The sequence below is a fragment of the Bufo bufo genome, chromosome 2 (assembly GCF_905171765.1).
Source record: "Bufo bufo chromosome 2, aBufBuf1.1, whole genome shotgun sequence".
NCBI classification, from domain to species: domain Eukaryota; kingdom Metazoa; phylum Chordata; class Amphibia; order Anura; family Bufonidae; genus Bufo; species Bufo bufo.
In genome coordinates, this window is record NC_053390.1 from 470,964,415 (window position 1) to 470,981,622 (window position 17,208).

The window sequence follows — 17,208 nt, forward strand, 5'->3', positions numbered from 1 at the left end:
CCTTGTATTTCTGTCACGTTCCCTTGTCAGTACGGTATATGTGAGGGTGGGGTTTTGCGGCTCCGATACACGGGGCGTCCCATCCTCCCATTGCCTTGTGCCTTATGTCATTTTATGTTTATTTTATGTCTAATTGTTTCTATGCCTTCCTTTACCTTAAGATTCAATATAACATGCAAACAGTGGATGTTGATGGACGAACAACAAAGAAATTGATCACCAACCTGAAACCGAAGACCTATTACAATTTTATTCTTACTAGTCGTGGGAATACTATGAGTGGTCTTCAACAAACTGTTGCTGTTCGCACTGCACCTAATATGTTGGGTATGAAACCTTTGATGAGTTGGAAGACAGATTCTGATGGTCGCATAACAATAACTTTGCCAAGTGTGGGGACTACAGAGTCAGTCAGGTAAAAATTGTGATGATCGTTTTGTCCTTTGACTGAGCCTAAACATTTCTGATAATTTCATTGGTAAAAACTTTTTTTAACAGTTAAGTTGATTTAAAAGGGTTAGTGTCACGGATGTAGTAGGGGAGAACACCAAAAGACAACAAGAAGGAAGGGGAAAGACACTAGGCCTCACCGCTAGGGAAGGAAAAGGGTTACCACCTATAAAACCCTGCTCCTGGCCCTAACTCCTATCCGTATGGGCACCTCTCAATGGTAGAGATACCCATACACAGGAACCTAGAAAACCCTGGTGACCCTCAGATGCCCTAAAGATAATGACAGGGCAGAGACCACCTGTTCCTTCCCTGGTGAAGGAACTAGCGTCTCACTGAGGCCTAGTAAACAACCAGAGGGGGGGGGGGATACAAAACACAACAAGCGGAACACTTAACTTCAGAGGATGATGGATGAACAGGACTTCAACACGAACCACACTCCAGCTCTTCCTAGACCAAATTAAGCTATCCCAAGCAAGAAGTGATGGGAAAAGTCAGACTAAGGGCTCTTTCACACTTGCGCTTTTGTTTTCCGGCATAGAGTTCCGTCGTCAGGGCTTTATGCCGGAAAAATCCTGATCAGGATTATCCCCATGCATTCTGAATGGAGAGAAATCCGTTCAGGATGCATCAGGATGTCTTCAGTTCAGGACCGGAATGTTTTTTGGCCGGAGAAAATACCGCAGCATGCTGCGCTTTTTGCTCCGGTCAAAAATCCTGAACACTTGCCGCATTGACGGATCCGGAATAATAGCCCATTGAAATGTATTATTCCGGATCCGTCCTAACATCTTCAGTTGTTACAACGCAACGACGGATCCGGAAGTTGCGTCTGCGCCAGGAAGTAGGAAGGACTTGGCTGGCGCGAAAAGAGACTGATCCGGAAATCCTGAAGCCAACATCAACGTTTTTTTTCCGGATCCATCGTTTTTTTTCCGGATCCGGCCCCATACCTGATCCATACGACGGATCCGGAAAAAAAACGTTGATGTTGGCTTCAGGATTTCCGGATCAGTCTCTTACCAAAAAAGCCGGAAAGACGCATCCGGAAAGAAAAAATTATGCGTTCTTACGCGTTTTTCCGGACAACGCGTTTTTCCGGCGTGTAATTCCGGCAAATAAAGTACACAATGGATCCGGACAACGCAAGTGTGAAAGAGCCCTTAATAGGGCGAGGTAAAGGTCACATGATCCACACCTGAACAGGAGGTGTGGACATACCAGCAACACACAGACAAAGTGAAACCGAAAGAGGCTGTCAGATCACTAATGCGTAGATAATCTTTCAGACCTTCTGAGACCTGTCACAGATGTGACAGTTAGGCTCTTTAAGACATTTTTCTGAATTGTAATGTAAACAGCATTATAAGGCACTTACTCATATATTTTGATTACGGGGTCAGCACAAATTACCTGCTTTGTAAAGTGCTGTGTCCTTCTCCACTCTCTGCCCGGTGCTTCAGTCCCAATATGGCCACTGATAGAGGGAACTCCATTAAATAACACTACATGGCATGGGAAACTATAATGTCTGATAGGCCTAGTCCTGAGCTGAGTTATATTACCCTGCCCATGCCCTGTATAATAATGTACCCTGATACCCCTTAGTTATATTACCCCAGCGGGGTAATATAATTAAGGGGTATCAGAGATGGGTACATTATTATAAATGGCATGGGCAGGGTAATATAACTCAGCTCAGGACTAGGCCTATCAGACATTATAGTTATAATGACACCCACAGCAGCCTCCATTCTAAATAATGTCCATAGTGATCCTTATTAAACTTAATGTCCCCCACAGTGACAGTGGCCCCCACTTTCATGTCTCCCACAGTGGCCCCCGCCTCCCATTGTAATTAATGCCACTTCCCCCACAGACCATCCACAGTGTCCCCATTGTAAAAAAAAATTTGGTTTAACCACATTGCACCCACCCACTGTCCCGGATCCACAGAATAGACTCAGGCTTGCCTCACAGCAGGCTTCTTTTCAGCATCAGCACTGCTCAGGGGCTCAGGGCGGGCGGTAACAGGCAGGCAGCGCGGCGCTCACTCACTGTACGTCACGCGCCTGCGCCGCCTAGTGGGAGGAGCAGGCGCGTGACGTCAGTAAGTGCCGCCCGCACGTACCGGAGCTGAGTGACTGGACTCGGTACGTACGGACACTGTCTGTAGATAACAGAGGCCTCGACACTCAGGTGCAGATCGCAGGGCAGGCGAGATCTCAGAGGGAGGGAGCCAGGGCGCATGGCACGAGAGTAATAACAGTCAGAGAAACGACCGCCCCTGCCGGCGCCCCCCTTCAGACAGCGCCCGGGGGGCCGCCCAGCCCGCCCGGTCCTAGAAACGGCCCTGATGTACACCTTTGGAGGCAAAAAAATATATATTTATGATTGCATTTTACTCATTTTGGGCTAAAATAATTTTTTCAATTGGTCTTTATTAAAAATATTGAGCTGTTCTGTTACAAAGGGTTAACTGTCTAGCTGTGTGAACTGTTCTTTTTACTTTCACTTTGTGCCGGTCATCTAATAAACGTTATCTCTAATTTACTAAGACGTCATAAACACTTGTTTAAGCCACATTCTTCAGTAGGATAAGAACTGAGCTATAATGAATGTTTATAATGTAAGAGAGCAGAGATAAGGAGCCTGTAGGATTAGCGAGGTGACAGAGCAGAGGGAAATTGATATCTCTTCATTGGAGCATCTTATCCCTGTACAGAAAAAAAGTTTCCATATTTGAAATAAAGACCAATTAAAAAAATGATTTTTAGCTTAAAATGAGTACAATGCAATAATAATTTATGAATAATAATAACAATAATAAAAATGCCCCCAAATGTGTACATAGTCTTTAAATGGGTAAAGGAGGTAATTTTTATTTTCATATGTTTTTGTTTTTTATATTTTTACAAACTTTTTGGGAACCTGCCATTGTCTGATCTGAGAGAATCTATGTGTTCCTATAAGAACAGGCATGGCTTCATAGGAACTTTGCTGTGGCAGGCCTCGGAGCCTTCAGAAGGCACGAAGCTGCCATAGATAAGAATGGCTCATCTGATCTCATTACGGGAAGCCACTCAGTCATCGGGAGCACAGTGCTCTTGGTAACTGACCGTTCAGATGTGGTTAGAATTGGCCACACTGCTGATCTGCTGCCATCTTTCAGGTTTTTTCATTCAAATGCTGGTGTACCTCCGTATGCCATAAGAACCATGAAAAAAACATTGAAATAAGGCAAATCAAAATATTGTTATCAGTTATGTCAGCTGACAAATGCTTTTTATAGTTTCCAAATGTATTAATCCAAAGTGTTTTCATTTTTAACATACTAACAGTCTTTCATTTTACAGGGGTTACTATATTGTAGTAGTGCCTTTGAAAAAATCACATGGACAGTTTCTTAATCCATGGGGGAGTCCTGAAGAGATGGATTTAGAAGAGGTAAGAAAGTGTATTTCTATCCATCTCTCCCTGGTGTTCATGTTTGCGGCCAATTTGTGCAGAGGTGGCAGATGACATAACTTGCTGGAAGAGAAGTTGGTACACATTGGAGACTGTGAAACATGAATCAGCTCTTCTTAACAGGAGCACATCTAGTATTAAGTTATGTACAGGAAATACATTGCCAGGCTCTTTAAGATTCATGGGCACCTGGTCAAACTTGGCAAATTTTGAAAGTTGGTATTGCTTGTTATAATTTAAATAGTTCTAAATTATTATAACAATAAAATGTGATTGTTGAAACTATGCAGATGCCATCACCTTTATCTCATCCAGTGGATTCCAGCCCAATGAAACATATATGCCAATTTAAACAATACAGTTTAGCTGTTACATAAAGTCAAAGAATTGAATGTCTGAGGCCAGATCAGTCTAAAGCTTCTATTGTTAAGACTGTTTGTTTGCCATTTTCCCATGATAAGTTTTCTCATATATCTTTAAGTATAGTGTACATGTGTATTTCAGCTAGTTCACAGCATTACAAAGCTGCATCGTCGGAGCTTGCGTCATCTAAGGCATGTGGAGCTCCCCAAGCCATACGTTGCAGCTCGTTTCCAGTCTCTACCTCCTGAGTTTATACTTGGAGATCAGAAAATTCATGATGGATTTGAAAACAAAGCACTTGAATTTGGGCAAAGATATGTTTTCTTTATCTTGGCCATGCTGGAAGGTGCAGAAGCAGTAAGTAATTTTTTTGCATTTTTATGTTGCAAAAAGGCTTTGATAACAAACTTTTACTGTGTATTTAGATAAAGTTGGTTTGAACAGGAACTCAGATATCTGCAGCAGATTTTCAGTTGTAAAGTGGGTTCTTATTAAAATAAATGGGAGACTGAGTTTCTGCTGCAGCATCTGTGCCGAAATCGACACAGAAAATACTCAGTGTGAACATACCCTTAAGGCTGTTTCACACAAACGTGATCATCCTTTTCATGTGAGTTCAGTACAAGAGATCTGCAATCAGATAGTAACTGACTGCTTCATAAAACACTATGCTACAGTCAGTTTAGTTCAGGGAAGCTCAGTTGGCCCGGAAGATCCAGCAGACACACAGGCTGATCACGTTCGAGTGGAACTGCTGTTAGGAACATTGCAATCACTACTGAGCTGGCCACCAGGGTGGTTGCATAATGAATTGCTTAGTGTGTGTCAGCACAGTAGGCAGGGAAAACACATTTACACAGTGAGCCCTAACTTGCACCCAACCCTCTGTCCCTGCCAACTTGCAGAGCAAGCCCTGGCGAGTCCACAACTGGTCGACCGTCCCTATGCTGGTAAGTGCAGGGAGTCACACCAAGCACCCGCGGTAAAAGCTGCAAGGACCTGTTTATACAACTGGAACCCAGAAACAGACATACACACAGAGAAAGGTCGTGCAGGAAAAGGTCAATACAGTACCAAATCACAGCAGAGCAGAAAGAGAGGTCCAAGTCAAGCCGAAGACAAATCCAATAGTAAAAATCCAAACCGCAAAATAGCAACTCGAGCACACCAAAAAAAACTGGCAAGGGTGTATTGCCAGCAGGGGTTTAAATAGAGCCCCGAATCCCTGAATCAGAACCTGATAGGTCTTGACTCGGCTCCCTATCAGTCAGAACACAGCACACAGGCATAGATCAGCTGAAGAATCAGCCCACTGCTAATCTTCTCCAGCACACTCCCGCTGTGGGGAGAAAGAGCATCACTAGGGGGCGTGGCTTAGCAGCATGTCTCTCCCAGCTACAGATCTCACTTCTGGAGCCCGGACAGGTAAGTTTGTGACAGTGTGTGAGACTATATATAGTCTATAAAGCACCTAAAAGTAGTCTGTATGTTGTCATGTATACACAAAAAACATGTATAACTTTTGAGCAGCACCTAATTATTATTTTTTTCAGTAGGTCCAGCATTCTGTGCTGATTCATTTCTTAATATGTCTTTATTGCCATTAAGGCCTTATGCACACGGCCGTTGTGCGGCTGTTCCGTGCGGCGGCCAGGACGAATCAAGACCCATTCAATTTGAATGGGTCCGTGATTCGTCTCCACCGTAAAAAAATAGAACATGTTCTATTTTTTTGCGGTGCGGAGGCACGGAGAGAAACACCACGGAAGCACTACGAAGTGCTTCCGTGGTGTTTCTCTCCATGCCTCTGTTCTGCACCACAGCTCCGGATTGCGGACCATTCAAGTGAATGGGTCTACATCCGTGATGCGGGGAGCACACGGCCGGTGCCCGCATATTGCAGACCCGCTGTTTACGGGCCGCAATACGGCCACAGCCGAGAAACGACCATGTGCATGAGGCCTAAAACTGATTTTCAGATACAGAATAATCACCTGGGTCTGGATGCTCAGAATTAGGGCTCATGCACACAACCGTATGTATTTTGCGGTCCACAAAAAATAGATCCGCAAAAAATACGGATGACGTCTGTGTGCATTCTGTATTTTGTGTTATTTTGTGGAACGGAACAGCTGGCCCCTAATAGAACAGTACTATCCTTGTCCGTAATGCGGACAATAATAGGACATGTTCTGTTTCTTTGCAGAACGGACATATGGAAACGGAATGCACATTTAGTAACTTCCCTTTTTTTGTTATGTACCCATTGAAATGAAAGGTTCTGCATACAGTCCGCCAAAAAAATGGAACAGACACGGAAGTAAAATACGTTCGTGTGCATGAGCCCTAAAATTGATCTGTGCATAGAGGAATTCAGGAAGAAATTACATCCTCAGAGCAATTACTCTTGAGACATGTTAATGATAGAAACTCCTGAGGTTTAGAATTGATCATTGTGTGTGGCTCTGTCCAATATTGATAACCAAATGGGAAAAAAAATATACAGTACAGACCAAAAGTTTGGACACACCTTCTCATTCAAAGAGTTTTCTTTATTTTCATGACTATGAAAATTGTAAATTCACACTGAAGGCATCAAAACTATGAATTAACACATGTGGAATTATATACATAACAAACAAGTGTGAAACAACTGAAAATTATCATATTCTAGGTTCTTCAAAGTAGCCACCTTTTGCTTTGATTACTGCTTTGCGCACTCTTGGCATTCTCTTGATGAGCTTCAAGAGGCAGTCCCCTGAAATGGTTTTCACTTCACAGGTGTGCCCTGTCAGGTTTAATAAGTGGGATTTCTTGCCTTATAAATGGGGTTGGGACCATCAGTGGCGTTGAGGAGAAGTCAGGTGGATACACAGCTGATAGTCCTACTGAATAGACTGTTAGAATTTGTATTATGGCAAGAAAAAAGCAGCTAAGTAAAGAAAAACGAGTGGCCATCATTACTTTAAGAAATGAAGGTCAGTCAGTCAGCCAAAAAATTGGGAAAACTTTGAAAGTAAGGGCTATTTGACCATGAAGGAGAGTGATGGGGTGCTGCGCCAGATGACCTGGCCTCCACAGTCACCAGACCTGAACCCAATGGAGATGGTTTGGGGTGAGCTGGACCGCAGAGTGAAGGCAAAAGGGCCAACAAGTGCTAAGCATCTCTGGGAACTCCTTCAAGACTGTTGGAAGACCATTTCAGGGGACTACCTCTTGAAGCTCATCAAGAGAATGCCAAGAGTGTGCAAAGCAGTAATCAAAGCAAAAGGTGGCTACTCTGAAGAACCTAGAATATGACATATTTTCAGTTGTTTCACACTTGTTTGTTATGTATATAATTCCACATGTGTTAATTCATAGTTTTAATGCCTTCATAGTCATGAAAATAAAGAAAACTCTTTGAATGAGAAGGTGTGTCCAAACTTTTGGTCTGTACTGTATACTAACATTCATTTTTCAGTATAGATTGAATCTTCAGATAATCCCTAGATTCAGGGTGATTTCTCATATATCCACATCCATTTTTTGATTCTCTAACTAACCCTAAAATCATCATCCTCATTGTATTTTTTATTTCAACTTTAATACAAACTACTTCATCTCCCGCCATCCAATTTTTCCAGTGTGTTTTCACTGATAATGGGATGAAGAAATTCATAGATTTACCAAACAAGATACATCAGAATTTAGTTGCAAATTCAACCACAAACAGAGCTGTAGTTATAGTCTGAATACTTCCTATAATGGCCAGGATGAGGGGATTGGTAGATGCAGTAGTGGCAATTGCAATGAGCCGGACCGTGGTACGATTACACGGACGCCAAATTATGCAGTGGGTTAGGATATGGGTACAATAGTCTATAGTTTGTTCGTGACGCCAATTGCAGCGTGCGCAGGGTACTGTCATAGGGCCTTCCAAGGTGTTATAACTCACGCCCCAGGTTAGGAATGCCAGAGTGGTGTAATGTCTCTGTATGGTAGTGGTAATGGTGTCAACGTTGTCTCCTACCTGGGTACGGCTGGACTCCTGGATCCTGGCTCACTTGCAATAAAATGAGTGTGTTGCTAGTAGGAGTAATAGAGGGATTTGCAGCAGTAATTGAGATCCAGACCTTTGGTAAAGTTCAAACTTGTCTTTACTAGTTGTAGCTAATATCCAAGCAAGGTACAGCATTAGTCTTTGGTCCCAGCAGGTATTGGCAATGTGTGGCAGGAATATATCTTCTGCTCTATCATGCACCTGGAGCTTTGCAGGAAAAGGACGTCTGCTTTGTAGCTCTATTCTATGGCAGGAACTTGGCTTCTGCGCTTTCTATCTTCTGCTGTCTGGGGACTGACTAGCTGAGGAGGAATATGGCTTCTCCTGGGTCTCTGGATGGTACTCACAGCTATCTTCACAGGGTATGGTTCTTCCTGGAATTGGAGTGGTCTGCTTGCTTCTTTCAGCTGAGGCTGCAAAGCTCAGGCTGGGGATGATGATCAATGTCTCAGCCGAGACAAGATCCTGGCTTTGGATCCCTATATCTGGGAGCTCCTACACACACAGCCTTCCCCTAGCCGGGGTGGCTGGCACACTAACTCTAACTTCCTTCCCTCGCCATGAGGCAGGATGTGGACATGGATTGAACCAGTCTAGGAACACTAAACTGTAGCTGACTCCTTGCTAACACATTGCTGCCACCTGCTGGTGAACATAGAAATTACAGCATTATACATGTAACAAGGCTTTCAATGCACATTTGTGAGAATATTATGTGAAATTACACAAGATGACAATGTTAATGCTCTTAACAGGTTGCAGCAGGGTAAAAGAGTTTCGTAACACAACTCTGGGGTGTTACACAATCTGAGGCACCACTGAAGAGAACGGATGGCCAGGAACGTACTGGGAATTTAAAGTGGCCTCAGGTTGTAGGCGGTGCCAAATTAACAGGTGGGGCCGATGTAAGTAGGTGGGGTTAACTCAAGTAGGTGGGGCTAACGAAAGCTTAGCACAGCATACTGTCCCAGCCGCACCAAATACCACAGCACAATACAATATACTGGCCAAGCAGAACCATATACAGTACTTGGGCTGCAGTAAATAGAGTATTCTACCAATTATTTTTACAATTAATCGAGTAATCTAATAAGAAAAAATGAAATAATAGACTGAAACATAGAAACATAGAAACATAGAATGTGTCGGCAGATAAGAACCATTTGGCCCATCCAGTCTGCCCAATATACTAAATACTATGGATAGCCCCTGGCCCTATCTTATATGAAGTATGGCCTTATGCCTATCCCATGCATGCTTAAACTCCTCCACTGTATTTGCAGCTACCACTTCTGCAGGAAGGCTATTCCATGCATCCACTACTCTCTCAGTAAAGTAATACTTCCTGATATTACTTTTAAACCTTTGCCCCTCTAATTTAAAACTATGTCCTCTTGTAGCAGTTTTTCTTCTTTTAAATATTCTCTCTTTTACCTTGTTGATTCCCTTTATGTATTTAAAAGTTTCTATCATATCCCCTCTGTCTCGTCTTTCTTCCAAGCTATACATGTTAAGGTCCTTTAATCTTTCCTGGTAAGTTTTATCCTGCAATCCATGTACCAGTTTAGTAGCTCTTCTCTGAACTCTCTCCAAAGGATCAATATCCTTCTGGAGATATGGTCTCCAGTACTGAGCACAATACTCCAAATGAGGTCTCACTAGTGCTCTGTAGAGCGGCATGAGCACCTCCCTCTTTCTACTGGTAATTCCTCTCCCTATACACCCAAGCATTCTGCTAGCATTTCCTGCTGCTCTATGACATTGTCTGCCTACCTTTAAGTCTTCTGAAATAATGACCCCTAAATCCCTTTCCTCAGATACTGAGGTTAGCACTGTATCACTGATTGTATATTCTGCTCTCGGGTTTTTACGCCCCAGGTGCATTATCTTGCACTTATCAACATTAAATTTTAGTTGCCATATTTTTGACCATTCCTCTAGTTTTCCTAAGTCCTTTTCCATTTGGTGTATCCCTCCAGGAACATCAACCCTGTTACAAATCTTTGTGTCATCAGCAAAAAGACACACCTTACCATCGAGGCCTTCTGCAATTTCGCAGATAAAGATATTAAACAATATGGGTCCCAGAACAGATCCATGAGGTACCCCACTGGTAACAAGTCCTTGGTCTGAATATACTCCATTGACTACAACCCTCTGTTGCCTGTCCCTCAGCTACTGCCTAATCCATTCAACAATATGGGAGTCCAAGCCCAAAGACTGCACTTTATTGATAAGCTTTCTATGTGGGACAGTATCAAAAGCCTTACTAAAGTCTAGATAAGCGATGTCTACTGCACCTCCTCCATCTATTATTTTAGTCACCCAATCGAAAAAATCAATAAGATTAGTTTGACATGATCTCCCTGAAGTAAACCCATGCTGTTTTTCATCTTTCAATCCATGGGATTTTAGATGTTCCACAATCCTCTCCTTAAGTATGGTTTCCATTAATTTCCCCACTATTGATGTCAGGCTTACTGGCCTATAGTTGCCCGATTCCTCCCTACTACCTTTCTTGTGAATGGGCACAACATTTGCTAATTTCCAATCTTCTGGGACGACTCCTGTTGCCAGCGATTGGTTAAATAAATCTGTTAATGGTTTTGCTAGTTCAACGCTGAGCTCTTTTAATAGCTTTGGGTGTATCCCATCAGGCCCCTGTGACTTATTTGTATTAATTTTAGACAGACAGCTGACTTAGAACCTCTTCCTCTGTAAAGACACATGCATCAAAAGATTCATTAGTCTTCTTTCCTAACTGAGGTCCTTCTCCTTCATTTTCCTTTGTAAAAACTGAACAGAAATATTCATTGAGGCAGTCAGCTAGTTCTTTATCTTCTTCTATATACCTTCCTTCTTTTGTTTTTAATTTGGTAATTCCTTGTTTTAGTTTCCTTTTTTCATTTATGTATCTGAAGAATGCCTTCTGGCCTTTTTTCCCTGACTGAGCTAATTTCTCTTCTGCCTGTGCTTTGGAAGCTCTTATAACTTGTTTGGCCTCTCTCTGCCTAATCTTATAAATTTGTCTGTCATCCTCGTTTTGTTTTTTTTTTATAATTCCTAAATGCTATCTTTTTGTTTTTAATGATTTTGGCCACTTCTGCTGAGTACCACAGTGGTCTCTTCCTTTTTTTGCTTTTACTGACAAGCCTAATGCAATTTTCTGTTGCCTTCAATAGTGCCACTTTTAAGTAGTCCCATTTCTCCTGGACTCCAATGAAACTGTTCCAGTCTGATAGGGACTTGTATACCACTAATCAAATTTTAGAAAAGTCTGTTTTTCTAAAATCTAAAACTTTTGTTTTTGTGTGGTGTGACTCAGTCACTGTACTTATAGTAAACCACACTGACTGGTGATCACTAGATCCCAAGCTTTCCCCTACAGTAATATCAGATACCAAATTCCCATTTGTGAATACTAAATCTAAAATGGCCTCCTTCCGGGTTGGCTCCTCCACTACTTGCTGTAGAGATAATCCCAGTAGGGAATTTAGAATGTCTGTACTCCTGGCAGAACTAGCTATTTTGGTTTTCCAGTTTACATCTGGAAGATTGAAGTCTCCCATAATGATAACTTCCCCCTTCAATGTCATTTTAGCTATTTCCTCAACTAGTAGATCATCTAATTCTTTGACTTGGCTAGGTGGTCTATATATCACACCTACACGAGTTACCTTATGATTATCAAGCTGCACGGTAACCCAAACTGACTCTAAATTGTTCTCGCTAACTTGTATCAAATTAGATTTTATGTTATCTTTCACATACAGGGCCACCCCTCCCCCTTCTTGCCTTCTCTGTCTTTCCTGTATAGAGAGAACCCTGGTATTGATATATCCCAGTCATTACTCCCCTTGAACCACGTCTCAGTAACAGCCACTACATCTATATTCTCAGATGCCATTATAGCCTCAAGTTCATTGATCTTATTCCCTAGACTGCGAGCATTTGTAGACAAGACTCTGAGCTTGTCATTCCTTAACCTTTGTGCTACTGGCCTCTTCTGGCATTGTTCCGGGGGGCAGTTGGACTGCTGGATTATCACTCTTTTGCCCCCCTTTCCTAGTTTAAATGCTTCTTAGCAAATACCTGGAACTGTTCACCGAGGACATTCCTTCCTTTGAGAGAAAGATGCAAACCATCTTTCTTGTACAGTTCTTTTCCATTCCAACAAGAGCTAACATGAGACACAAAGCCAAACCCTTGGTTCAGACACCATTCACCAAGCCATACATTGAATTCCTTAATGTTTTCCTTTATAAAACTCATCAGACCCCCTGCCATCATTCCCCAACACCCTTCGTTCCCCTCTGTGCGATTAGATCAAGTACATCAGTTCCCCCCAGTGCCATCAGCTCCACTATCCTCCAGTGCCATCATCTCCCCCCCCCCCGTGCCATCAGCTCCGTTCCCCCAGTGCCATCAGCTCCGGTCCCCCAGTACCTTCAGCTCTCCCCCACCCCAGTGCCTTCAGCTCTCCCCCACCCCAGTGCCATCAGCTTGTCCCCCTAAGCTTGCCCACCAGTGCCAGTACTTACCTTTCCTGTAGGGGCACCACTCCATAGCTCCTCCGTCTTCTTTTCCGCGTGCTGCACTGCCACCCTAACGTCACACAGCATCAGGACATAGTGCACACATACAGTACAGACCAAAAGTTTGGACACACCTTCTCATTCAAAGAGTTTTCTTTATTTTCATGACTATGAAAATTGTAGATTCACACTGAAGGCATCAAAACTATGAATTAACACATGTAGAATTATATGCATAACAAACAAGTGTGAAACAACTCAAAATATGTCATATTCTAGGTTCTTCAAAGTAGCCACCTTTTGCATTGATTACTGCTTTGCACACTCTTGGCATTCTCTTCATGAGCTTCAAGAGGTAGTCCCCTGAAATGGTTTTCACTTCACAGGTGTGCCCTGTCAGGTTTAATAAGTGGGATTTCTTGCCTTATAAATGGGGTTGGGACCATCAGTTGCATTGAGGAGAAGTCAGGTGGATACACAGCTGATAGTCCTACTGAATAGACTGTTAGAATTTGTATTATGGCAAGAAAAAAGCAGCTAAGTAAAGAAAAACGAGTGGCCATCATTACTTTAAGAAATGAAGGTCAGTCAGCTGAAAAATTGGGAAAACTTTGAAAGTAAGGGCTATTTGACCATGAAGGAGAGTGATGGGGTGCTGCGCCAGATGACCTGGCCTCCACAGTCACCGGACCTGAACCCAATCGAGATGGTTTGGGGTGAGCTGGACCGCAGAGTGAAGGCAAAAGGGCCAACAAGTGCTAAGCATCTCTGGGAACTCCTTCAAGACTGTTGGAAGACCATTTCAGGGGACTACCTCTTGAAGCTCATCAAGAGAATGCCAAGAGTGTGCAAAGCAGTAATCAAAGCAAAAGGTGGCTACTTTGAAGAACCTAGAATATGACATATTTTCAGTTGTTTCACACTTGTTTGTTATGTATATAATTCCACATGTGTTAATTCATAGTTTTGATGCCTTCATAGTCATGAAAATAAAGAAAACTCTTTGAATGAGAAGGTGTGTCCAAACTTTTGGTCTGTACTGTACGTGTATGATGTCCTGACGATGTGTCAGGGCTGAAAGTGCAGCGCAGTACGGGCCGGCGGGTGACCATGGAGCGGTAAGTAATAGCAAGCGCTTCACTCTCTCTCCGTGGTCACATGACACAAATGAATCCTCGATGAAAAAAATTTACATCGAGGATTTTTTTGTCGAATTACTCGATTCAGTCGAGCCCTATACAGTACCTCAACGAAGTACAATATACTGCCTCAGCAGAACCAATTACCGCTGTACAGTACAATATACTGCCCCAGCAAAACCAAATACCACATTGCAACACAATATACTGTACTGCCCCAGCAGAAACAAATACAACAGTGCAGCACATTAGACCGCCCTGGCAGAACTAATTATCATAGTGCAACAAAATATACTGCCCCAGAAGAACTTCTTGTTGCACTGTGGTATTCGGTTCTGTTAAGTAGCAATTTGTTCAGCACCACAGTATTTACTTCTGCTTGGGCAGTGTATTGTGCTACACTTTGGTATTTGCTTCTGCTGCGGAACCAAGTGCCTCAGTGCAGGACAAAATATGGGGCAGAATATACTGCCCTAGCAGCACAAGATACCTCCCCAGAAGCTGCCCTTTTGTGGTGTCCTGAGCAAGTTGGCACTTTCTGTTTTCTTCCTCCTCCAGTTTTCTCTAATTAAAGGAAATGTGTCATGAAAAAAAAACTTTCACACCCCTTATCTGTAAGATAATTAAGGACTCACTCTCAAGATCTTTGATATGTGGTTCTGTTGTTTTTCAAATGTCCATTCATTCCCCCATGTCTCTGTTCTTATTGTATACAGTTGCAATAAAAAGTATGTGAACCCTTTGGAATGATATGGATTTCTACACAAATTGGTCATAAAATGTGATCTGATCTTCATCTAAGTCACAACAATAGACAATCACAGTCTGCTTAAACTAATAACACACAAAGAATTCAATGTTACCATGTTTTTATTGAACACACCATGTAAACATTCACAGTGCATGTGGAAAAAGTATGTGAACCCCTAGACTAATGACATCTCCAAGAGCTAATTTGAGTGAGGTGTCAGCCAACTGGAGTCCAATCAATGAGATGAGATTGGAGGTGTTGGTTACAGCTGCCCTGCCCTATAAAAAACACACACCAGTTCTGGGTTTGCTTTTCACAAGAAGCATTGCCTGATGTGAATGATGCCTCGCACAAAAGAGCTCTCAGAAGACCTACGATTAAGAATTGTTGAGTTGCATAAAGCTGGAAAGGGTTATAAAAGCCTTGCTGTTCATCAGTCCACGGTAAGACAAATTGTCTATAAATGGAGAAGGTTCAGCACTGCTGCTACTCTCCCTAGGAGTGGCCGTCCTGTAAAGATGACTGCAAGAGCACAGCGCAGACTGCTCAATGAGGTGAAGAAGAATCCTAGAGTGTCAGCTAAAGACTTACAAAAGTCTCTGGCATATGCTAAGATCCCTGTTAGCGAATCTACGATATGTAAAACACTAAACAAGAATGGATTTCATGGGAGGACACCACAGAGGAAGCCACTGCTGTCCAAAAAAAACATTGCTGCACGTTTACAGTTTGCACAAGAGCACCTGGATGTTCCACAGCAGTATTGGCATAATATTCTGTGGACAGATGAAACCAAAGTTGAGTTGTTTGGAAGAAACACACAACACTATGTGTGGAGAAAAAGAGGCACAGTACACCAACATCAAAACCTCATCCCAACTGTGAAGTATGGTGGTGGGGGCATCATGGTTTGGGTCTGCTTTGCGTCAGAGCCTGGACGGATTGCTATCATCGAAGAAAAAATGAATTCCCAAGTTTATCAAGACATTTTGCAGGAGAACTTAAGGCCATCTGTCCACCAGCTGAAGCTCAACAGAAGATGGGTGTTGCAACAGGACAACGACCCAAAGCATAGAAGTAAATCAACAACAGAATGGCTTAAACAGAAGAAAATACACCTTCTGGAGTGGCCCAGTCAGAGTACTGACCTCAACCTGATTGAGATGCTGTGGCATGACCTCAAGAAAGCGATTGACACCAGACATCTCAAGAATATTGCTGAACTGGAACAGTTCTGTAAAGAGGAATGGTCAAGAATTACTCCTGACCGTTGTGCACGTTTGATCTGCAACTATAGGAAACGTTTGGTTGAAGTTATTGCTGCCAAAGGAGGTTCAACCAGTTATTAAATCCAAGGGTTCACATACTTTTTCCACCTGCACTGTGAATGTTTACATAATGTGTTCAATAAAAACATGGTAACATTTAATTCTTTGTGTGTTATTAGTTTAAGAAGTCTGTGATTGTCTATTGTTGTGACTTAGATGAAGATCAGATCACATTTTATGACCAATTTGTGCAGAAATCCATATCATTCCAAAGGGTTCACATACTTTTTCTTGCAACTGTATATAATGCTATTTCTTCATATATTCTTGTAGTATGCCTGATGAAGGGACTGGTGATGTCTCGAAAGCTTGCTATGTAACATCATTACTTCTATTTTTGTTAGCCATTAAAAGGTATCAAACCTGCAATACTCTTATTTTGTTTCTGTTAATGAGAGCACTAAACCAAACTAAGGGTACTTTCACACTAGCGTTAAAGTTTTCCGGTATTGAGTTCCATCCTAGGGGCTCAATACCGGAAAGAAACGCATCACTTTTGTCCTAATGCATTCTGCATGGAAATCAATCTGTTCAGTATGCATCAGGATGTCTTCTGTTCCGTCCCTTTTACGGTATTTGGCCGGAGAAAATGCTGCAGCATGCTGCAGTATTTTCTCCGGCCAAAATTCCGGAACACTTGCCGGATCCGGCATTAATTTCCATTAAAATGTATAAATGCTGGATCCAGTACGAAGTGTTCAGGAAATTGCCGCATTGACGGATCAGTTTTTCCGGTCTGTGCATGCGCAGACCTTTAAAAATGTGAAAAAAATTAAATACTGGATCAGTTTTTCCGGATGACACCGGAGAGATGGATCCAGTATTTCAATGCATTTGTTGACGGATCTGGATCCAAATGATATCTGTTTGCATACGGATTTCCGGATCCGGCATTAATTTCCATTGAAATGTATTGATGCCGGATCCAGTACCAAGTGTTCAGGAAATTGCCGCATTGACGGATCTGTATTTCCTATACATGATTCCGTGGGCGGCTGCCATCTTACCTGAATTGTTTTTAACAGTATTTAGAAAGCATTATAAAAATTGCTTTATGGCAGCCCCATGGGCCATAGACACAATGGACAAGACCTGACCTCATTGACTTTTATGGGAGAGTTTTCTAAGC

The 17,208-nt window shown here is 42.5% G+C and overlaps 1 protein-coding gene across 16 annotated transcripts in view; it reads left to right on the forward strand.

Annotated features, from left to right (window-relative positions):
* The window catches only part of PTPRS (protein tyrosine phosphatase receptor type S), a 600,160-nt gene that overhangs the window by 336,704 nt on the left and 246,248 nt on the right, over nt 1-17,208 (forward strand). For all 16 annotated transcript variants that reach the window (XM_040417715.1, XM_040417713.1, XM_040417721.1 and 13 more), the window contains 3 exons: nt 162-415; nt 3,810-3,900; nt 4,426-4,641. In XM_040417715.1, the coding sequence (XP_040273649.1) occupies nt 162-415; nt 3,810-3,900; nt 4,426-4,641 (561 nt within the window). The remainder of the gene's footprint in view (nt 1-161; nt 416-3,809; nt 3,901-4,425; nt 4,642-17,208) is intronic.